The following is a 22,790-nucleotide window of genomic DNA, read 5'->3' as shown; positions in this document are numbered from 1 at the left end:
GATTCGTCCCTCACCACGGGCGAGAATGATATCGGTGAGTTTTGGATTCAAAATTGCAGATAAAAGTCTTACCGAACTCGATCTAATTTGCCAATCGTGCCACGCATAGTGATTATTTTAATGCGGGTTATTTATTTCAAATTTTATTATATATTTGAGGGCCCAGAAATCGAGAGCCTGAGAGCGTACCCCGAGGCCCCATGTGGGAGCCATTCTCGTCGCCTTCTCCTGCTGGCCCCAACCAAACAATGGCACAGGATGCGTCGTGACGTGTCCAACCAGCACAAGACACGTGTGTGGTGATCCGCGTGCCACGTGGATACTGCCTCGGATGCCATTTTTCCCCGGGCCGGAAACTAAAATAATTGGGCCGCTGGATTAATAGGACAAGAATAAGTGCATGAGACCTGTCCGAAAGAGAAAGAGCCATCTGAATTTGGGGAACTCATGCGTTCTCCGACAGCACCATGCATCGTGACAAAGGCTCTACAATACAATTCTTCTATTCCCCCTTTTTCTTTTTTTGTTATTTAATCCTTGTAATTGGCTCTGATCGAATGGATGTCGATCTTGATACACGTTCTTTCATATTGATATCGAGAACTCATTATTCAGAATAATGATGCATAACGCTTTGGTACGGTTACCATTAGATCATCCATTACTTTTTTTTTTTTGATGAATAGATCATCCATGACTTACTATGCAAAGTTTGTACTCTAGCAACTGCAGACGGATGCCGAGCTGGGAGGCAAATTAGTAAGGTAATTCTAGGGACAAGGTCAGGATAAGCCAAAGGTACCAAGGTCCTTGTAGTCTTAGATATTGTATATCCACGTTACGCGCACGATCAACGTTGCAGTAAAAATCAGATATATGGGGTTCCGAGGGTAGCATCGGTGAGTTTCATAATAATGTTCGTTTTCAATCATCTACTAGTCCAAGGGAATTGACAAGACTCGATTGCTTTGTAGAGAAATCTCCAGAATTTATAACTTGCTATCCTTTTGCCTGGTATACAAAGATTTACCTCCGTGAAAAAGGATGATTCATTCGTATCAAAACGAGAGTCCAACTACGTACGTTGCATTGCCATAATCCATATTGTACATTTGAAAGAGGTTGATCTCCTTGCTTCTCTCACGATACAACCCTCTTTCCGCCGAACCCCCTTTCTCCTTGGTCCATAGCGGAATTGATCTCGTCCTTTAATAATTTTTATTTTTCTTTCTTGTGAGTAATAACTTAATCATTTATAAAATACTCATCGTAGAAATATATGAAGAGTTCCTATAATAGAGAATTGGCTCACACACATAATCATATAGAGGTGCTAGCGAAATACAATAATTTTGGAAGATATCAAAGATTACATAATATCCTAAATATCGGATATTCTTGGATATCCTTGATACGATATCCCTTAAATCTCTCTCTAACACTCCCCGCAAGCGTAACGGGATGAACTTCACGTTGAGATTAGATAGTGAAAATCTTGTTAATTTTCTTGCCACATGATTGTCATCCTTGAGTTGTCTTGCCGCGAGGTGGGCATCGTTGAAAATTGGGCAGAGTGATGTGGCCCCTATCCTTTTCTTATTCCTTAGCTTCAGATAAATTAGATTTACATTCCCATTCATAAACCATCGTGGAAGCTCTTCGTCTAAGCATTGGAAGCCGAGAGGATGATATTGTCGACTCGAGAGAGGAAATTAAAATATGTGAAACAACGAATGAGGACACCATAGCAGCATCTATCCATCAAGAGAAATGAGAACATAATAGCAGTAGCTCCGCATGAGTCCCGAAGATGAAAAAGAAACCGACTGTGCTTTTGTGGGTCCATAACTGAATGTGATTGAGAAGGTGATGAGATCAAGAAAATGCCAAGCGGTCGGAAGCCGAAAGAAATGGAGAAACTGTGATGACCGGTTAATAGTGGAGAGGCCGAGAGAGAAACAAGGCCATGGCTGAAGCTTGAGATGGCCATAAGAGTGGGAGGAAATGAGGGGAGCTCGTCAAGATGTTGGAAGGCTAGAGAGCGAGCGAAGGTTGCACAAGGTGTATAAAGACCTGAAAGCAGCAATTTAGCGGGGGAAGAAAGCAGAGGGGGCAACATGAAGTGGAGGAGCAGCAGCAGCAAAATAGGAGAGAGACAACTGTAGTGAGATGAGAATAAGGCCAATTTTGGCTTAGTTTGCTGTAGGAAAAGCAGAGAAAGAGCAAAACTCGCAATTCATATCGGAAGATTGAAGAATTAGGTACTGAGGGGATTGCATGACGAGTTCATTGAGTGAGAGAGGGTCGGCTGATAGAGGGTTGCGATGTAAAAAGTGGTTTGGTTTAAGGAATGGCCTAGAAGGAGAAAGCGTGTGAGGAAGGGACCACTAGGGCTGAGCGAGAGATTTGAGAGGTTATAAGGATATCGACAAAGACTGAGAAAACAATGCGGAACTGGGGTTACCAAGCAAGGATTTCGACTATAGCGGAATAGGGGTTGCCGGGCGCACCAGCGCTCCAAGTAACAGAAGTTCACGATTATGCGAAAATCTTCTGCTTTGATATCATGAAAAATTTATAAAATAAATAGAATTGGCTCATACACATAATTGTATGGAGGTCCTCTTATTTATAGCATACGAAATATAACAAATCTGAAAGATATCAAAGATTACACAATATCATAAATATCATATTGTTCGATATCCTTAATATGATATTCCTTAATTCTATCTCTAATGATATCAATAGATAGTTTAACCCATCCTTTTTTATTGCGGAAAAAAAAAGAAATCGAAAGGCATTTATGGTCTCTATCTATACATTAATTATTTGAGATGTTCAGATAAGCTTACAGAGTTCAATTTACCAAATCGTGGATTGTCCCATTGATTGTGTAGATACCAAAGATTGAATTTCAAAAGAAATTAAATAAATTTTAGAGGTTTGGGATACGACATGCAAAAGATAAATTTTTTTTTTACCCGAGGTGTTGTTCGTTTGACCAATTTCGAGACTTCGTGATCTCCCACCAACACATGAAACTAGTAATTACACCAAATACACTCTGATGGCCCAAAAAAATTTTAAATTGAAATAAAATGGATATATGAATTCCTCCTTAATTATTAAGTTAAATATAGAATTAAAAAAAAAAAAGTCCTTGCTTGCTTTATCGTGGAAAACAGACTACTTTGGGTTAGCAGTTTTATTATTTCTTGGGCAACGAGACGGCTGGGGTGGTTGATTCCCGTGCACTGTCCAAAGGTTCAGACGACGACGTTTAAGGCATCTGGGTGGATGGGCACGAAATTCAGCAGAAAAATTTCCTTTCAATTATCCTTAAAATTTCCCCATTTATTTACTACTTATAAGTTATATCTCAGATGATATTGCACGATCTACTACCATTAACAATAAAAAATTAGAAAAAAATGCCTTTTTTTTTGCTGGATAGAAAAAAAATGCTATATTTGCATATGAAAACCAAAGGGATACCATTTTCCATTAAAAAAATTGAAAAATTCTTTGATGGCATTTTTTTTTTGCTGGACTAATGACATCTTTTCTTATTCAAGCAAGGACGTGTCAATAAAAAGAATTACAAAAAAAAAAAGAGAGAGGAAGAACTAGAGACTTTATTAATTTTTTTGTGAGGATGAAGTGGTGAAATAGATACTATTCCCGAATAAGAAGTAAAATGTCATTTTTCTAATAAAAAGAGTTCTAATTTTTCCATTATAAATTTAGAAATATTACAAACTTGAAGATTACTAGGATTTTTTTCACTTCAACCCACATCGTTAAGAGGTTTTTCTTATTTTTTTTACTGGATAAATTGTACTGGTGATAAAAAAAGTTTTACAAATATTTCATTATGATACAAAAAGTTTTTTTTTGTTACTTGATGGTACAAAATGTTTCAAATTTGTTTCAGTATAGTATAAACTGTCATTTCGCCATTAATGCCGTCAAATCGACGCTGATGGTACAAATCCAGTTTTTATGGGACGTTACATGATGGTGCAAAATATTTTTGAAGTTGTAACTGAATAGTACAAAATATTTTACGTAAGTTACATGATAGTGTAAAATTTACAGATCTTGTAAATGACGATTTGACATCTTCAATAGCGAGATGACGATTTGTACTATACTGAAATAATTTTGAAACATTTTGTACTATTAAGTAGCAAAAAAAATTTTTATACCACATTGAAATATTTGTAAAATATTTTAGATTACCGGTACAATTTACTCTTTTTTACTACAAGGATTTAGTATAATAAAATAAAAATTTTAGTTATTAGTAAAAGCACAAAAATAGCCGATCACGTGACGTTTTGATTATTAGACGAGATTATAGTAACTGGCTACATCTTTTCGATTGTTAAGAACTTCTTTGGACCTCCAAGACCGCACCAGGCAGACGTTGACCGTAGATAGGCTGTACGCTCAGATGTGGTATTCGTATACGATCTTTACCAATATACGTAACTAGATCGTATGCTCACCGTACCTCGTTTTCCCCAAGCAAAAATCCTACAGCTTCTCTCTCTCTCCTCCTCCCCCAGTGTCTGTGTCTCTTCTCAGACCTCTGTTTCAACTCAAGCTTTGCTTCTTCTTCAGCTCTCTCTGCTCGTTCCCCCACCATTTCCATACTCCGCTAAGCTCCACAGAGTCCACAGCAGGCTGTCGACAGGCGCGCACTGTACCGTAGAGATCCCCCGTCTCTGCTCCAGATGGGTAAATCCAGTCGCCGGCAATGAAGATCACCGGAAGGCCCACCGTCCCCGCGAACACCCCGGCGCCCGCACCTCCGAAGAGTCCCAACCTTCCCCCGCACCCAGATCTCCTCCCTTCTAAAGCCTCTCAGAGGCCCCCGCGCCGAAGGACCCGGTTGAGGAGGGCCGGACCTCCGACCGGCAAGCGGAGCAGCAGGCCCGAGACTCCCCTGCTCAAGTGGAAGACCGACGAGGGAGAGAGGAATGCCGTCTCCATTGACGACGACGACGAGGAGGACGCGCTCCCGGGGGCCCCCAGGAGACGCCGCAGGAGGGACGTCCCTGTGTCGGCCAGGAAGCTTGCAGCCGTGCTCTGGCGGCTGAACCTCCCGGACACCGTGGTTCCCGATGGAGGAGGCGGCAGTGTCCCCCGCCGGAGCGGGGAAGAGGTAAGACATTAGGGTTTTGGATAGTCTCGCTCTTGCCACTCAATGTGTGTACTTGATTGAAGAGATCTTTAGATTCTGTGGACTTGAATGAGCGTATTTGATTGAATGAGTAGGAGCTTTACTACATTTATGTTGCCCTGTATGATAGATAATAATTAAAGCACATGATCCATCCATGTCTTGAAGCTCACGATCACTGAATCTGATCGCATTCTGTGAAACGTATTCCTTATCTCATTTCTGCACTTGACTTAGCAGTTACTTCATCTCCTCCATTAGAGTTGACTTCCGGCTCCCATTGGAGTTGACCAAGTTCAGTTTAAGCTCGAATGGGCCGTCTTAGTTCGATGATTATGTAAAGTCGCCTACTTTCCAAGGGGTTGCTCTTGATCTCCCTTGATATGGGATTGCTGGGAAAATCAAATTTCTTTTGCTTCCTCAATTATTGTTCATAGTCTGCATATGTTCAGAGTTTGGAAACGCAACCTTGTACTCAGAAGGATTTGGAAATTGAATCTCTTCCGATGTTTTGTTTATACAAGAGTGTCATCTGAGAACGCCCTCCGTTTCTTGCCTGAAAGTTGCAATTTTGATTCGTTTTCCTTTTCTGTGTAGGCTGGTGTTGGACACGTTGCAGTTCCATATGTAGGTTACTGGAATGGAAAGATTTTCGGGTCAGAAGCGAAGGATCCAGTGCAGAGCCCCAGTTCGGTTTCTGGCACAAGGAATGGCTTCTTGTATAAGGTATCAGATTCTTCTCCTTTAAGTTTCATGGCAGCTTCTTTAATTTTCGCCCAGAGTTTTAGAGAAATTAAATTGGCTGTAAAGCTGGAGAAACTGTCCACCCAGTATCTTCCATGTGGCAGAAGGGTAATTTATGGGCATTCCTAATAAGATTATGATACCAAGTTTGCTCGCTCATAGCTGTCATTGGAGCAGGTTAATAAGATAACGAGCATTATAAATCTTCTCTGTATACGAAGCTGCTGATGTTCCATTTCAGTCATGTCAGAATTTTTGTTATGATGATTGTTCCTTAAGTCGATATATCTGAGATTTATTCCAGGTCACTCAAAATTTTTTTTTTTAAAAATGATTCTGAGCTATTAGAAATTGACGCATTAGGGTTGAACCTCTCTTTATGAAATAAAAGGGGTACAAATACTCCATTACGTTGGTCAGGTCTTGCTTTAAACTTTCCCGTGTAAATCATCAAATGAGTGAGTCACTTTAAAGAAAAGCACGTATTTTTGTGAACCATTTTTTCTTCTGGCCAGTTGTAGTGAGCCATCGTCCTAATTCCCGGATACTCTGCGCAGCCTTGTGGGAATGAGTAGTTCAGTTAGTGCTTGTTTAGTGTCTGTCTAACTGATGGTAGGAAGGATAGGCTGTGAGTTACCATCTATCTACTTTTCTTGTTTGAATTTGATAAGAGTATAATCATAATATTGGACTCTTCTTTTGTTTTCTTAATTTTCTTTTCAGCTTGAGCCTTCCTTCCAGTTTTCCAACTCTGCCATGGAGGGTGTGACAAAGTGGGATCCCATCTCTTCAAGAACATCAGAAGAAGCTCGCCAATTATACACTAATGTGAGACTTCTCGACCGACAAGTGGGCGCTGCATCAGTGATATCTTCACTTGAAGCAGAACTCGAGCAGGCCCGAGCACGCATTATAGAGCTTGAGACTGAGCGTCGAACCTCGAAGAAGAAGCTCGAACACTTCCTAAAGAAAGTCAGTGAGGAGAAGGCTGCATGGAGGAGAAGAGAGCACGAGAAAATTCGTGCATTTATCGATGATATGAAGTCTGAGTTGAGCCGAGAAAGGAAGGGTCGTCAGAGAATGGAAATCGTGAACTCCAAATTAGTGGATGAGCTAGCGGAAGCCAAGTTATCAGCAAAGCGATACATGCAGGATTATGAGAAGGAGAGGAAGACGAGAGAAATGATTGAGGAAGTATGTGATGAGCTGGTGAAGGAAATGGGGGAGGATAAGGCTGAGTTTGAAGAACTGAAGAAGGAATCCATGAAGTTCCGAGATGAAGTGGAAGAGGAGAGGAAGATGCTGCAGATGGCCGAAGTTTGGCGTGAAGAACGAGTTCAGATGAAGCTCGTAGATGCAAAGGTAGCCCTTGAAGAGAAATACTCTCAGATGAACAGGCTTGTAGCTGATCTTGAGAAACTCCTGAGTAAGTTGAGGAACTCTAACCCAGAACAGAAAGAGCTGAGAGAATCTGAGTTTCTGCGACAGGCTGCAGCTTCGGTGAATATTCAGGAGATCAAGGAGTTCAGCTACGAGCCTCCTAATCTTGATGATATATTTGCGGTTCTTGAGGAAGTTAATTTCGCTGAAAACAATGAGAGGGAGATTGAAGCATGCATTGCTTATAGTCCTGCCTCTAAGATCCACACGGTGAGCCCTGAGGTGAGCGTGATCAGGGACCAGAAGGGTCAGAGACACTCGCATGCTTTCCTCAGTCATAATAAAGGTGATATCGACGATGATGAGAGCGGGTGGGAAACCGTAAGCAACCTTGAGGATCAGGGATCGAGCTATTCTCCAGAAGGAAGTGGCAGTGCCCCTTCTGTGAATAAGAACCGAAGGGACAGTAATGTCTCAAGGAGTGGGACTGAGACCCCAGTGACAGAAATCAGCGAGGTCTGCTCGGTCCCTGCGAAGCAGCTCAAGAAGGCGTCTTCCATAGCAAGACTATGGAGATCATGCCCTAATAATGGGGAAACCCTAAACTACAAGGTGGTATCGGTGGAAGGGTTGAATAACGGAAGGCTTTCAAACGCAAGGATATCCAATGGAGGTGGCCTGATATCTCCCGATTGTGGGTCGGGGAAAGGCGGGTATGACAGCCCCGGGGGGCAGTGGAGCTCTCCAGAAACAGGGAACCCCCATGTAACGCGTGCGATGAAGGGGTGCATCGAGTGGCCCCGTGGGGCGCAGAAGAACAGCCTGAAGGCGAAGCTCTTGGAAGCAAGAATGGAGAGCCAGAAGGTGCAGCTCCGGCAGGTGCTGAAGCAGAAGATGTAGAGAAGTGAGAACCAGATTTTTTTTCGCCTTGCAGCAATGCAAGTCAAAAAGTCGACTCTCTCGAAATTATGAAGGCAGATCGGAATGAGTAGTGTAGCTATCCTGTTGTTAATCGATAAGCTGAGGCGCAGAACAGAACTAGAGAAATGTAAAAGGCAGTAGCACGAAATCTTCGCGTCATTAATCTCATTTCATGTATGATTTATTCAATAAAAACTATGTGCTATATGTTACTGAATTCTAGTTTCAAATTCAGGATTTTCCGCTGCACGGATCTCATGGGAAACGAAGTCATAGGCACGTAAGTTCAGAGCCAGACCGACTTCGGTCCTGTTTATGTCTCATCGCAAATGCAATCCAAAAAATCTTTAATATTCTCAGAATGAATGTGAAGTCTCCTTATGGTAGGACAGGGTCTTTAATTAGTTGTTTCCTCCTATGTATGGTTTGCGCAAAGAAAGGGTCGTTATAGAGATTGACTGCTGAAACGAAGTACGTGGACACAAAATGGACATCCAATTCCTATATGGGCCGAATCAAGCAGCCGTGGATTTCAGTTCGGCCCAAACAACATACAAAAAGACCGGATTTGGATCTTCCTGTAGTTGAAGAAACAACGTAGGATTGACTAGCAGTGTGCACGGATACCGAATATATCCGAAATCGGTCAAAATTTATCCGTTATGGTAGGATCCGGGTAATTCGTATTGAAAATATGATAAGATTCGAGTATTAAAATAAAAAAACTAATGAAAATAGATTTTGATTCGGGTTCCTGCATATAGGGTACCAAGAATCGGAACTAGTATCCGGACTCGATAATAATTTTTCCTAATTATATTCAGGTATATTTCTCCCTTTTACTTTACCATATTCCTCTCTCTATCTCTCTGTCCCTGTCTTTCTCTCTCTTGGTGGAAACTTCGCATTCCTTATCATCGATAGCTTTGATTCGACGACCTTGGTGTATCCTCGATGAAGCTTGATCGTATTACAGATATTTAGTTTTGTTGATGGATTGATAAAACATATTTTTCTTTGTTGTAGATATATTGTGGATTAATTTAAATCCAAGTCGACATTATATTTTACGTTATTACTGATTATAAATAAGATATTTTCAGTTTTATTTAGCGAGGGATAAAAATTTACAGGTTCCAACAGGAAACGTAGAACCAATGGTATAATACAGGTTCCGGGTAAGTTCCGATTCCAAGACTTAACTAAATAGGATCCGATTTCAAAATCTTAAAATAAAATATGTTCCTTACAAGGTAAGATTCGAGTATCATGCAAAAAAAAAAAGAGTATCCGGACTTCAACACCGCTAGGATCGACACTTCTAATGAAAATACAATTCATTGATGCCATACGCCACCATCTTCTGAAAAGACGTATGAGCCAAAAGGGGAAAAAAAATCTTATGAAAGAAGGAAATATCTGGAATCATAATTGGCTCGCATCGCAGTCTACATATGAAATTAATGTCTTTGATTAGTACATGTAGCAGATCACATCATAAATCCATTGGTATCTCTATGAGGGCGATAAAGTTAGCATATTATCTCATTCTCCTCTCATAATATCAATCCCTCCAGTCATCCAAAGAATCATTCCATCTTCAAAATCTTGTTGACAATGCGCAACGAGTAATGCATCCCGATATCTCTCCCTCAAGATAACCCGAACAACGCTTTCGCCGACCCGTTGGATTTCGTGGAATTCACGGATCATTTAAGTAGTTTTTCACTCAAATAACGGTGAGATAACCGAATCCAATCGTGCGATGGATTGAATGTCATCGAGGCCGAAGTGATCAACTACTTCCCATAATCCTAATTTGGATGCCTAATGCTTCATCAAAAACTTGTAATTAAGCCCAAAAAAAAGAGAGCGGGGGGGCGGGGTGGTTCTCATCAGTTATGATTGCTTATTATCTGTTGAATAACCTTCTCGAAAATGGCTGCCCTGTAGAGCAAGTTAGCTTCTTACCTCCCCCCCGCCCCCGCGAAACCCATTTATGGCTTTCTTCTCCTCTCCGTCTCCTTAAGCTCCACCAGCTCCATCGCCAATTCACTGTAAGATTCCTCCTCCTCCATCGATATCTCTCAGCTTCTTCGCGCTCTTTTATTCGATGCTTTTGGATAGATTATACGCGGGCATCTGGGCCCGAGATATTCTTCTTCTTCTTCTTCTTCTTGTTCCCTTGTCTCCCTTTTCTTGGACGGACGAGATTTTCGGATCTGTTGATAGATTCGGCCGAATGTTATCTCGACACGGAACGAATTCGGTGCTCTGCTTTTTCACTTTTTTGATGTGATTTGAGCTCGAGTTAAGCTGTTTTTGCCTAGGTCTTCTTGCTTCGCCCGAGTTGGTGTGTCATACTGCGGGAATCGAACCTTCTTGACAGGAAGATATTGGCTATAGTGAGGTTGAATGTGTGTTTGTCTGTCGTTGCTTCAATTATGCGATGACTAGTGTTTTCCTCGGCCCTGTTGTTCTGAATTATGCTTTTGTAGCTTCTTGGCTGGGGATTGATCTAGTTTAGATTACTTCTCTTGATGATCATTCATTCCGGAAACATGAGAAACAGTCTTGTTTTGTGGGGGTCTCAGCTTCATTTCAGCTGCATAGATTCTAATATATTCTTGGTATGTTCAGCTGAATATTTTTCACAACCATGGAAGGAATTATCGCTAGAAGGGTCATACCTTCCGACAACAGCTGCCTTTTCAATGCTGTCGGGTAAGTTTCCAGTATTTGGAACGTCTTATACCGGTTTTACTCTGCACTGCTACATAAGCACTTAGTGCATGAATATGCTGAACCATCTTGTGTGCGTTTTAATTGGTTGCAGCTATGTCATGGACCATGACAAAACCAAAGCTCCCGAGTTGAGACAGGTCATTTCCATAGTCTAATATACGTTTGGCATCCTTTGATTGTGCATTCCTGTTCAATAAATTTAATATTTCTGGGCAGCATACCTTTATACTGAATCTTAGCAAACTAGATAGCTATTAGCTTAGTCTGAATAGGATGTGTCATAATTGGAAGACAAGATTTTTTTCTTATAAAAGTGTGGTGTACATGCTTAGACTCTTAGGAGTTTTATGTCCTATTCAACCATCCCATTTGTGATGCAATCAACTTAATAATATATATGGTTGAGATCATGTATGTGCATTGGTGCTATAATTATTTGACTTAATTGAAAGCTATCAGGAAAACATCCCTTCTTATGTGGTTTGGGTGGTTGCCAATGAATCTCCTCCAAGGAAAGTACTATTCAATCAAGTAGAAAATAATGTTTTCTTTTAGAAGCCTTAAATAACTCGGCACCTTCCTCTAAACTTGTTTGACTTTGCTAATGAATTGAGGACTCTCGGGTTTCAATGATCCAATTTCTTCTTTAGCTCGAAATATAACTAAAAAATTATTCTTACCACTCATTTCGCTCCAAATTTGTGTCAGTAGCCTGTTTTGTATGATAAGCTTGCCATATCTTTTGCTCCTAAAGGTTATTGCCGCTACTGTGGCGAGCGATCCAGCAAAATATTCTCAGGCATTTCTTGGGAAGATCAACGAAGAATATTGTGCTTGGATTCTTGACTCGGAGAAATGGGGAGGTTTGTCAACTGTATTCTCTCTCCTTGTAAAAACACATTTCTTAGATTGTCAAAATTGTGATTGAGAATTGATGAATAGAAGATGTGATTTTGTGCCCTCAAAAGGCTACTACTTGTGCCAGTAGCAGTATTTATGACACTACTGAAGAAATTGAGTGCAACAATATTTCTGTTGTGTTTGCATTCCCTGATTCATGAAGAAAAATAACTGCTTCTTTGACCTTCGTATCTCTCAGCAATGTTGGATGACTGGATACAATAGAATTTGCTTGGTCAGTTTTGTGCATTCGTTTCTATTCTCTTTGGTGAATCACCTGCACGTCATGTAGGTGTTCTTAAGTAACTTACCAGAATATGAGCGCTCTTGTTTTTTTACCCCTTTAATAGGTGCAATCGAGCTTGCTATTCTAGCCGATTACTATGAACGTGAAATTGCAGCATATGACATTCAGACCACAAGATGTGATCTGTATGGTCAGGTATTAAGATTTTTCCTGATTTGTCTATGGACCTGATTCTTTTGTATTAGGAGTCATTATTTTAGTTTGAATGCCATCTGCAGGATAGGAAGTATGCTGAGAGGGTTATGCTGATTTATGATGGGCTTCACTATGATGCTTTAGTGGTATGCAGTTAATCAATCAATTCTATTTACTTTCTGCTGGTTATTAGATTGGAAAAAAATATTCGAGTTGTTGCCATGAGCTGCTGTCCAGTGATGTTTGTCCAATTACATGCAGAGACATGGAATATGCATTTTATAGGTCAAAAGGACTAATTAGCTTCCTGGTTCTTGGATTGAATTTTGATGACAGTTTCCTCCCAGTTCTGCTTGTGGGAAATTGTTAATTCGGCATAAATCAAGCTTAATTGGATTCATGTGTTCTGCAGATGTCTCCCTTTGAGGGGGCTCCTGAGGAGTTCGATCAGACCATATTTGCTGTGCAGAAGGATAGAACAATTGGCGCAGTAGAGAGCCTTGCTCTTAACTTTGCCAGGGACCAGCAAAGGTCAGCATATGATTATTGTTCAAGAAAAAGCCAAGGCAATGCATGCTTACAAACATCTCTTATCTTGAGCTTTATTCTCTAACCTGTCCTCTTTACTCGGGATGAAATTGCTCAGGAAAAGGAGTTTTACAGACACTGCCAACTTCACATTGCGCTGTGGAGTGTGCCAAATCGGCGTGGTGGGTCAAAAGGTAAAAACATCTAGTCAAAAAGAAAGTGAAAGTAGTCTTATTCTAACGTTTACTCACTCGACCTGGGCATTTTTTTTTTATTCCTCAGGAAGCTGTGGAGCACGCACAAGCTACAGGCCACGTCAATTTTCAAGAATACAGATAACAGCAAGTTCTTGAGTTGATGATGGATTCTCGTCAGGACTTCTTTCTCGTGCCGATTGTTGTACCCTGTACTTTTTTAGTTTTGATGAATTTGTTGAGAATCACTATGTACTTACTACTTGCGATAAAAACATGTGGTTGTCATGTTTGTTTCGGGTTCTTGAAATTTTATTTGAAACGACCAAAATGCAATATTGCATGAACAAAAATACGTTAGATGATTGAAATGATGAGAACACTGAACAAGAGTCGAGACAACATATTCAAATAATGACAACACGAAGCCTCCAGCAGACCCATTTTAGTGCAGAACTGGCCCTCTGAGAGGACCATATGCTAATGCCATAAGAGCAAGAAGCTCTTAGGCTTTTAAGCTACTTGGGATCTTAAGCTGATGAAATTGTTTTGGATTCTTGTAATTTTGTTCAAACAAGAATACAATATTGCACGAGCAGAACACGCATTAGATGATTGAAATGAGGACAAGGGTGAAGAAGAATACGCATCAAATGATTGAAATGAACTCTGACCCTTCTCAACTAGAGGGGTCGTATTGCCTGCTGGATCAATATGCAGTTAGCGAGACTTAGCAGCATGGAGAGAGTAGAAAGAAGGAACAAAGCCAATAATCATTAGATGATTGAAAGGAGGACCACGGTGAAGAAGCATCAAATGATAGAAATGACGAACCCATGGCGCCTACTGCAGACCCCTCTTCAATGCAGCACCGACACTCGACCCTTCTCGACTTTGAGAGGTTGTACCGCTCGGCTGGATCAGTAAGAATCTGGCGAGTCCTAACTCAGATGAAGAGAGTTAAAACTTTACATCGGGTGACAGGTAGAGGGCTATGGGGAGGAAAATCTAGCGGCACAGGAGAGTAGAAGGAAGGAACAGAGACAATATTCATGTTACAAAGCATGAACTGCAGCGGGGAAAAAACATCAACTTGATTGGCACTTATTCCATTCAAAGTAAACTCAGACTGTTCATGTTAAGCTCATGGCAATGACACTTCTGCTTCATATAAGCTAAATAATGAACTCCATAAGTTAATGTTATTGCTCCCACCCAAAATTTCCCATAAATCTAAGCCTTTGATTGCATTAGAGTGCCGCAATGCATTCAATCTCAATCTTTGCATTTAATGGCAATGCTGCGACTTGATATGTTGAACGAGCTGGGGCAGGTGACGCGAAATCTGCAAATGAAAAACACACGAATTACATATTTAGCCATAATCAAAGTTTGATCTTATAGCAAGTTATTTGTCATTAGTGTGTATTGAACGTCTTATAAGCACATCTTTAGGGGCTCTATGATGGCAGTGATCTGAAATGTCAACATCCAAAATTCAGCATCCATCAAGCATCTCTCACCTTCTTTCTAGTCAAGATAAGGCACGCAGACCCCCATTTTTGCTTCCAGTCACTCGCCTTTTCAGTTTTTGAATTTCTTCAAGCCAAGTCTTTGGATTCCATGTTCATTTTTATTTTTGTTTTCCATGTACATAAAAGAGACATGTTTAAATCGAAATCAATGAGCACTAGAAGAACTTACATTTCGCGTAAATCTCATTGACTTTTTTGAAGTCATTTAGGTCTGCCAGCCTGCAGAACAGAAACACACGTGTTCACTGCCATGTTCATTTCTTCTTTTCCAAGAAACAAAACTATAAGTAACGTAAAAGGATATCTTACATTATAGTCGTCTTAACCACAGAAGAGTAGCTGGCACCACCGGCTTTTAGTATCTCACCCATGTTTTTAAGAACCTGCATAAAATAGTAACAAACTTAGATTCATCATAAGAGGATATCTCTGACTCTGACAATTTGAAATCAAAGTGGATCATTTCACACAGATCAAAGATGCGAAAAGGTCAATTCTACTAAAAATAAATTTAACGATGATTCCCGATACTTGTATCAGAACTGTAAAGAAATGTCACACTTCTAACATTATTTTATCAAGTCACTTTACCTGCTCAGTTTGGTCCTCAACACCATCAGACACGAACTTCCCGGTCTGCATCAACATAGCAAATTTTTAAGGACAATTCACAACAACTCCAATCTTATTTTTGGTTGTTCTTTCTGTGCATATTTTTGCAATGATTAAATTCACAAGTCATCAACTGACCTCTGGAATAAGACCGAGGACACCAGATACGAACAACATATTGTTCGCCTTGATTGCCTGGGAATAAGGTCCCAGAGCTGCCGGAGCTTTGTCGGTTTTCACTGCTTCTTTCAACCCTGAGAACATTTCCATTGTCAAATTAGCAGGAAAGCGATTAGTCCAATCAATTGAGTAATTTCTTTAGAATGCAAGTGCTCTTACCCAAAGACAAACTTAATCATCAGATTTTATTACAACCTGCCCCACTGAACTGATCAGACAAAAGATTACAACATTTGCAAGAGAAATCCCCAGCTGGTCAAGACCTAAAGGCTCATTGACATTCAGCAACGTACTGTCGGAGTCAACCTAAGAAATTGAGCTACAAAGTTTCCAGCTTTTGACAAAAATAATCGGAAAGGAGAAACACAAGCTCACTCACGGGCTTCAGCAGAGACGCTCATGCAAGCAAATGGCACATTCGATCGGCTCGACCGCCACAGCCTTGTGCCAGCAAAGGAGGCGCAGCCGAAGCCCACCGCCAGGGGAGACCGGGAGCGCAGCGTGCCGCCGACGTCTATCGCCGGCACGTTGAAGGTTCTTGCGGCAAACCACGACATTGATAATTCCTGTCTCCTCTGTGTCTCTGCGACTGCGCCTGCCTGCCTGTGATTCTCTGCCTACGCTATGTTTGGGTCTAGCAGGAGAAGAAATGATGCTTTCCATCTTGCCCCCCTTTATTTTAATTCCTTCCGTTTTGACCCCACATTTTGGTAATCCATCTCAATACTACCCGAAACCATTCCTCAAAAGATCCGAGGAAAATAATGTTGCAAAATATTAGATGAGACTAACAGGTATTCTGTAAAACTGTGGTATGCAAATCTTCACTCAGTAGAGTCTGTCACATAGTCCGGTGGACCCTATAACAATTATTTTTTTATTATAATCCTGAACGCTAATTGAAACTTGCACATATCATTTTGATGTCTAACTTAATATTTTTTTTTTCCGGGCTCATCGGCCTCATGTTTCCTTGTTCGACAGATGATATCCCGACAGCAAGAATTTTATCGATATTTAGAAAAGGATATAAGATGTTCAAAGAAAACTACAGATTTGGAGAGATGTTTCAAGGCAAGTTATATTAAGGAAATGTAGTTTAAGAAAACCTTTAAGATGCACATACACTTCAGGTGGAAATCTCGTCTCATTCGGAAAAACAAATACTAGGTCCTCTGGGTGAGCGAGCAGATCTCGATCTACCATCGATGTCTTAACCAATGGTTTCATTTAATCTAATATAATCTGCTAGTATTCGAACCGTTCCTTATAAGCTTGCTCGATATAAAATTTCACCGTCCAGGAGGACTACCTCTTTTCGCATGCATCGACGGTTTTCACAGCAAGTAATAGGCGAGGGAATTTCCAATGCAGATTGCTGGCAAAATCACTACCAAGAGCTGATGAGAGCATAACATGAATAACCTCAATCGTGCATTTTGCTCCTAATGACATCTGGTACAAAGAAAGTACCACAAAAACAACAATATTATACACTTGATTTCACAAATTAAGTAATCCGAACGACTCAGTAATCTGCAAAGTCTTTGTAGCCATCACAAACATCGTCTCTGCAGATGGGGCAAGAGCCCTTTCTGGTTAGCCATGCGTCTAAGCAATCCATATGGAAGAAGTGCCTGCATTTGGGAAGTCTCCTCGTCATCTCTCCTTCCTCGAAAGCCTAATACATGAACGGGCAACCGAAAGGGTTAGGCTGTATATATGAATTTGCACAAATGGGAAGTAAATGAATTCCTCATCTGCACGAACCCAAACAGACACGGGATTCGACTTTCCGGTTATTCACCTGTAAGCAGATTGAGCAGCAGCAAGCTCCGTCAGAGACCGCAATGCTAGACCTGAAGCTGTGTGAAGGAATCCTCTGAATACAGTTGTGAGATAATCCTCTGCCTTCTTCCGCCGTGTCGTATATGTCTGAGATCTCCCGGTAAGTAGTCTCGATGTTGCTCACCTGCCACTGGTAGGCCTTCAGCACTGCTGGCCCTACCCATTCCATGAAGACCTTCCCTTCCATTAAGCTACTCAAAAGGGCAACCTGTCCCGAAACACAGCAACCAGAACAAATTATATTTCGGATACCCTGCGCCTTTTTTCTTGCTTAAACGTAGGAGTAATTAAGCATGGCGTCCCCTTTTATTGGATTGAATCCAGAAGATAATGATGGCAATAATCTGTTCCCGGTCGTTGTCGGGGTACAGTCATCGAGATAGTTTCACATTTATGAGGAGAGCTTCAAATTATTGTGCAATGAAGGGCATCGATATATATATATATATATATATACATGCACAATAAAATATCACGTGAGAAAACACAAATTTTTGTCCCATTTTAAAAAGGCAGAATTTTCAATAAATTTCCAAAGTTTAGTATTAATTATTATTCAAAATTTACCTTGGAAAGTGACTCTCCATCGATCTTGAGTTCGAGCAATTGAACCGCGGTGATAGCTCCCGTTACGGCACCGATCCCAGCCCCTCTTACAAACCCCGTCTCCGTGGTCTGCCCCTTCAGCGCTCCTATTATTATCCCCACCATTGCCCCTCCTATAAACAAACATTATATGAAAAATTAAGAGCACATTGAATCTTTTCACTACTATTCAAGAAATTTTGTAGCTCCTCGTGTAAGTTTGGGTCGAAAAATAGGGAAAAAAAAAAGAGAGAGAAAAACCGCATCGTTTTCGCACTGTTCCATCAGCCTTCAAATTGAGTTGGGAGTCGATATGAAAAATATGGAAAACATTTTCCTTCTCCCAAGTGGGAGTGAGAGCTTTCTTCTTTTTTTTTTCCCCAAATATTTGTGAGGAGAATTGCTACTGAAAGTTGAAGACTGGAAAAGCCTTTGGAACATGACAAGTGACAACCTTGTATTGACAAAACATGAATCTCCCAGAAGTAAAACTGACATAAGAGGAGGAAAAAATAAAATGGAAAATGGGAAAAGAAGAAAGAAATACATACCCAGAGCAAGAATGCATGTGAAAGCAGCAAAGAGGGCCTTCTTCATCATGGCTGTGACTGTAAGCAGAGCCACCACCACCCACAGAGGAGAAGCCTCTTTAAACTTCAGTGCTGCCGCCATTAATGCACCAGATAACCACTTCCTCATTGTCTGTTCTGCACTTAGCTAGTACCGAGAGTGAAACACTACAGATCTGCTGCTCTGCTCTGCTTCTTTGATGCTCCAACGGGGTGCTGAGAGAGAAGAAGGGATGATTAATTGGCTCTTCTGCACCGGGAATGTGTTTGGATTGATAGGCGCATTTATATATAGGCTGAGGGTTTGCACTAAGTAGGCCCATTTATTGCTTTCGGATAAAAATATCAAAGCTCTCCGGGAAAGAGTCTGTTTATTGTCGACCAACAGAAAATTACTCTACTCTGATAATAACTTTTCTATTCTTGGAAATAATTATATGCGAGAAGAACGCACCGCATATGCGCAACGAACTAAGATATTCCATTCGGACTAGGGGACAAGGAGGACGCACAACACGGCATCCATTGGTTATCGATGGATGCGAGGAACTGGATCGATGGTATCTTTTGAGATGCAAACAGTCGATTTATGTGCAATGCAAGATTTCTATCGAGTCGAGTAATGGGGATTTCTTTTTCTTAATCTCTCACAATCCCTTTCACCAATTTGAGTTAATGAAATCTAGTACATGCATAAAAAATCGTTCCCTATATAGATATGATCTCCTCGAATATGGGCCTTAGTGGTTCGGTAGGACTTCGAGTGTTTTATCCTAAGATATGGATACAACCGTGTCGTAAAAACCCCAAATGTCTATCATGACATATATATGGGGTAAATTTCGACGACATCTCCACATAATTTGTGAAATGACTAGCAACACTCATCTTTTCAAAATTAACCACACACCACCCCTCCTTTCGCTGACGTGGCACCAAGAGAACATTTACTTTGCAACGTGGATCCTATGTCATGAAACTACACAAATCGACCCATTACTTTATTTTTTTTACTCGAACCAAATTTGATCCGATTCAAGGAAAAAAAAGGATAGAAATCAACGAAAGGAGTGATAGTATGTGGTTAATTTTGAAAGGAGGGGGTGTCGCTCATCATTTTACAAATTATAGGTGCTCTTGTCAAAATTTACCCTATATACAAATGCAGACATAGATGCATGCCTGGTTCAGCAAAATGAGAATGTAAGCTTAATTCCTCATTGCATTTTAATATCCGAGGAGAGACAAATTAAATAATTATAACACCGTGCAACTGGGAAAAATTAAATTGAAAAAAAAAACGATTCACAAGGACTAATGAATAAGGCAAGTTGTTTCTCTTCTCAACTGGCTCAATATGCACCGTGTATACATATGCATGCAACAAGCATAAATGTGCACAGCTATACTTATATATAATTCTAAATATTTTGATCAGTAATTTAAATTCTTTTATTCCTATGATCTTATCTATGTAGCAATTGGATCTTTATTACTGTCAAAATTTGACGATTAAAATACGGTGATACATCCCCAAATACGACTAAATATTCAATAAGTATTACTCATCCATTTTGGATGATTAAGAATCAATCAAATTGTGTGTAAGTGGGAATCTGTAGACCCATTGTGGGGTCAATTTCTCATTTTTTGACATTTTAATTGGGTGTTACAGATCCAAGTGAATCAGTAATACTCACCAAATATTTCCTCTCAAAATACAGGAACTTCTGATATGTGATGGGTCTGAAAGTGAGGGAGTTCATAAACAATTTTTATCTTCTTTTTTTGGCTAAAAAATATGATATGTCTTTGTCCTCCTTTTATTTCTTTCCCTTAAAAAACAATATATATATATATATATATATATGCACCTTTTTTTTGTTACAAAAAGATATATAATTTTTTTTAATTTTAAAAAATATATTTTCCGAGTAAGTACCTCTCCAGCCAAAATAAGCGAAATGGCAACTGGTTAACTGGCTAGAGGTTGGCTCGAGAATGATGTTAAATGGGACCAGGGGAATTATGCAAAATCTGGCTAAGTAAGCATAAATATTCCCCAATACTTGTTGGCTCGAATGCCCTTTCGTTTGAATTTATTATTTAGTCAAGGAGGTTTTGAAGTAATAATGATTGACCAAGAACTGGAGATTGACCGTAATGAAAAGATAGCAAACGGATAATTAAGTCACGAGAATAAATTAATGAAAAGAAAAGATTTACGTGTTAATCAGAAACTTATACATAGTTGGCTTTATTCGTTTTCAAATATCTTATACCGAATTATCATTATTAGTTAAGAGAACTTTGGACCAACAATAAATCAAGACCCATCAAGGATAATGTCCTACATGTATTGATTTCCTATGGATTTATGAGTACTGGCCAAATCATTGATAGTACCTACTAACTAAATCAACTAGGCAAAAACCTTAGGGTCACCCATTAGCTTATAGGCAAGTATAATTAATTTAACCACACGAAATGAGAAAAAAAATCATCAAAAATATAAAAGGGAAAAAAAAGGGAAAGAAATTTTATTTTTTTTTAATGGTGGGGGCTCCATGTACGAATAGCGGTGGATGAGAAGGATGATGAAGAGGAAGGGTTACACTTATGTAAGGCCAAAACCAGGGGCTGAGGTGGGGAAGGTGGGTTAGAGCTTCTATGGGCTGTGCTGTGAGATATTTCCTCTAGATTTCTTAATAAATATACACAGAGATCTGATTTAATTGCATTAATGGTGTGAGCTGATGAGCTCTCTTGCTTTGCTTCTCAACTTGTCTTCGTTTCTTGGCCTCTCTCGTGGAGTAGTTCTAACTTCTGCTCCATTCGAGTATGTTTTGCTTCATTTGGCAATGGTTTTTTGCATTTATGGTTGCAACTATTATTCTTATGTACAAATCGAAACAATGGGCGGCAGGGAATTCCTCCACGCCATGGGATGGTACATAATTGATGAGGAACGTTATGTTTTACAACTCCAATATGACAAATATCACGGAAACAATACTTTCTCAATATACAATTAAATCAAGTTTGGATCCATATGTCCGATTAAGCTTGGCTTGGTTCCACCACGATAGCACTGTAGATTTTGTCCACCGAAACGTGTGTTTTGTCTATTGAATCATGCATGACTCATTCATGCTTGCTATATCTATTATTGTCCGGTACAATGATCCGGATTAATTTATCATACATACATGTAGGCGATACCGTGTTACTTTTTCAGAAGTATTCGATCATAGATGGGACACATCTTGCTTGATGAAAAAACCAAAAAAAAGAGAAAAGGTAATATCATTTAGATATGTTTATAGTAGACATTCCCTGGAGAATGAATTGAAGGTTAAGATATTCACTCAAAAAATGGTGTAGCGTATGGGACTGATAATTCTTTAGGCAGTCCAAAAGAATGGGACTGCCACATTTGTCTCTCCTTTCCAACAATTCCTCGCTGTTTCTCTTCACGGTTCGGGCAATTTCTTTTTATTTACCGTCCATACTATTTATATCGCTTACCATTGAAAAACTAGTTTAAGGAAACATCAATATGTACATATATATATATATATATCACTTGTTTTATAATAAGCTCTGTACGTAGATTCTGGACCCAATCTTCCTAGAGATGGATATACAAGGCAGAGTACTCCGAGTAGTGGTTACTATATGGAACCTCGACCCGTCTAGCTACTCGTGTCTATTGTATGGATATATACGCAGGAAGGGGTGCTCCTGGGTGTGTATACAGGGGTTGTGTTTGTTCGTGAGAATGTATTCCTCGTCAAGTCTGTTTGGATGTTGTGGACACGAGTGATTTAGAGTAATATGGCCACAAGGGCACCTGAATATGAAGGTTTTTCTTTAGGGTTACTCCAACTTATTAGTGAGAGTTGAGTTTGAGATTATATATTACCTTCCTATATTTCTATTCGTCTAATGACCGCACCCTTTTATTAAACTCGTGAATTGGGCAACCCCGGGGTTTCGTTCTGCGATTTATTAATTACGTACTCTGATGTAACAGATGCAACATTGAAATAATGATTTATTATTATTAATATTATTATTTCGGTAAGTTATTATTAGTATCAGTATGTGATATATTTTTATACGATATCTTAAATATATCATTTATTTATAATAAGAAAGTTTTGTTTGATAAATAATTTTCTCATATATATTGATTTAATATGATATATTAATTATATTTAGTTGATAATAAATAATTTTAATAAGTAAATCCATTTATGAATATACGATAATATAGGGTTGTGAGATGTTAATTTAAGAATATATCTTCTATTTAATTATGTCAATTTGATATATGAATACATGTCCTTGAGAGTAGGATAGACCTTCTACTTAATTACGTCACTTTTAGTTGGGAAATTAATCTACATCAAT

The 22,790-nt window shown here is 39.7% G+C and overlaps 4 protein-coding genes across 5 annotated transcripts; 2 read left to right on the top strand and 2 right to left on the bottom strand.

The window, feature by feature from the left end:
- Positions 1–4,536: 4,536 nt before the first annotated feature.
- On the top strand, positions 4,537–8,478 carry LOC116214271 (coiled-coil domain-containing protein 102A-like). The gene is made up of 3 exons (XM_031549657.1): positions 4,537–5,173; positions 5,789–5,917; positions 6,659–8,478. Exons 1-3 carry the CDS (start codon positions 4,766–4,768, stop codon positions 8,213–8,215), a joined length of 2,094 nt encoding a protein of 697 aa, XP_031405517.1. The 5' UTR covers positions 4,537–4,765; the 3' UTR covers positions 8,216–8,478.
- Positions 8,479–9,815: 1,337 nt separating this feature from the next.
- LOC116214050 (OVARIAN TUMOR DOMAIN-containing deubiquitinating enzyme 2) lies at positions 9,816–13,348 on the top strand. Of its 2 annotated transcripts, none has more exons than XM_031549287.1 (9): positions 9,816–10,293; positions 10,877–10,960; positions 11,073–11,118; positions 11,736–11,844; positions 12,232–12,323; positions 12,407–12,469; positions 12,736–12,854; positions 12,970–13,045; positions 13,134–13,348. In XM_031549287.1, the coding sequence occupies exons 2-9, from the start codon at positions 10,896–10,898 to the stop codon at positions 13,188–13,190; spliced, it is 627 nt and encodes a 208-aa protein (XP_031405147.1). In that variant the 5' UTR covers positions 9,816–10,293; positions 10,877–10,895; the 3' UTR covers positions 13,191–13,348. The 2 variants fall into 2 exon arrangements, with proteins under 2 accessions (XP_031405147.1, XP_031405148.1); XM_031549288.1 differs by lacking the exon at positions 9,816–10,293 and adding an exon at positions 10,393–10,646.
- A 767-nt stretch (positions 13,349–14,115) lies between these two features.
- LOC116214051 (reactive Intermediate Deaminase A, chloroplastic) lies at positions 14,116–15,994 on the bottom strand. The gene is made up of 6 exons (XM_031549289.1): positions 15,752–15,994; positions 15,331–15,446; positions 15,172–15,216; positions 14,890–14,963; positions 14,750–14,799; positions 14,116–14,390 (listed from the first exon to the last, which is right to left on the bottom strand). Exons 1-6 carry the CDS (start codon positions 15,927–15,929, stop codon positions 14,296–14,298), a joined length of 558 nt encoding a protein of 185 aa, XP_031405149.1. The 5' UTR covers positions 15,930–15,994; the 3' UTR covers positions 14,116–14,295.
- Positions 15,995–16,590: 596 nt separating this feature from the next.
- On the bottom strand, positions 16,591–18,645 carry LOC116214049 (NEP1-interacting protein-like 1). The gene is made up of 4 exons (XM_031549286.1): positions 18,357–18,645; positions 17,788–17,939; positions 17,180–17,428; positions 16,591–17,053 (listed from the first exon to the last, which is right to left on the bottom strand). The coding sequence occupies exons 1-4, from the start codon at positions 18,502–18,504 to the stop codon at positions 16,901–16,903; spliced, it is 702 nt and encodes a 233-aa protein (XP_031405146.1). The 5' UTR covers positions 18,505–18,645; the 3' UTR covers positions 16,591–16,900.
- Between the last annotated feature and the right edge of the window lie 4,145 nt (positions 18,646–22,790).

This window comes from Punica granatum, chromosome 7, assembly GCF_007655135.1.
Source record: "Punica granatum isolate Tunisia-2019 chromosome 7, ASM765513v2, whole genome shotgun sequence".
NCBI classification, from domain to species: Eukaryota; Viridiplantae; Streptophyta; class Magnoliopsida; order Myrtales; family Lythraceae; genus Punica; species Punica granatum.
The sequence above is the reverse complement of the archived record's forward strand: the minus strand, read 5'-3'. Positions and strand labels throughout refer to the sequence as shown.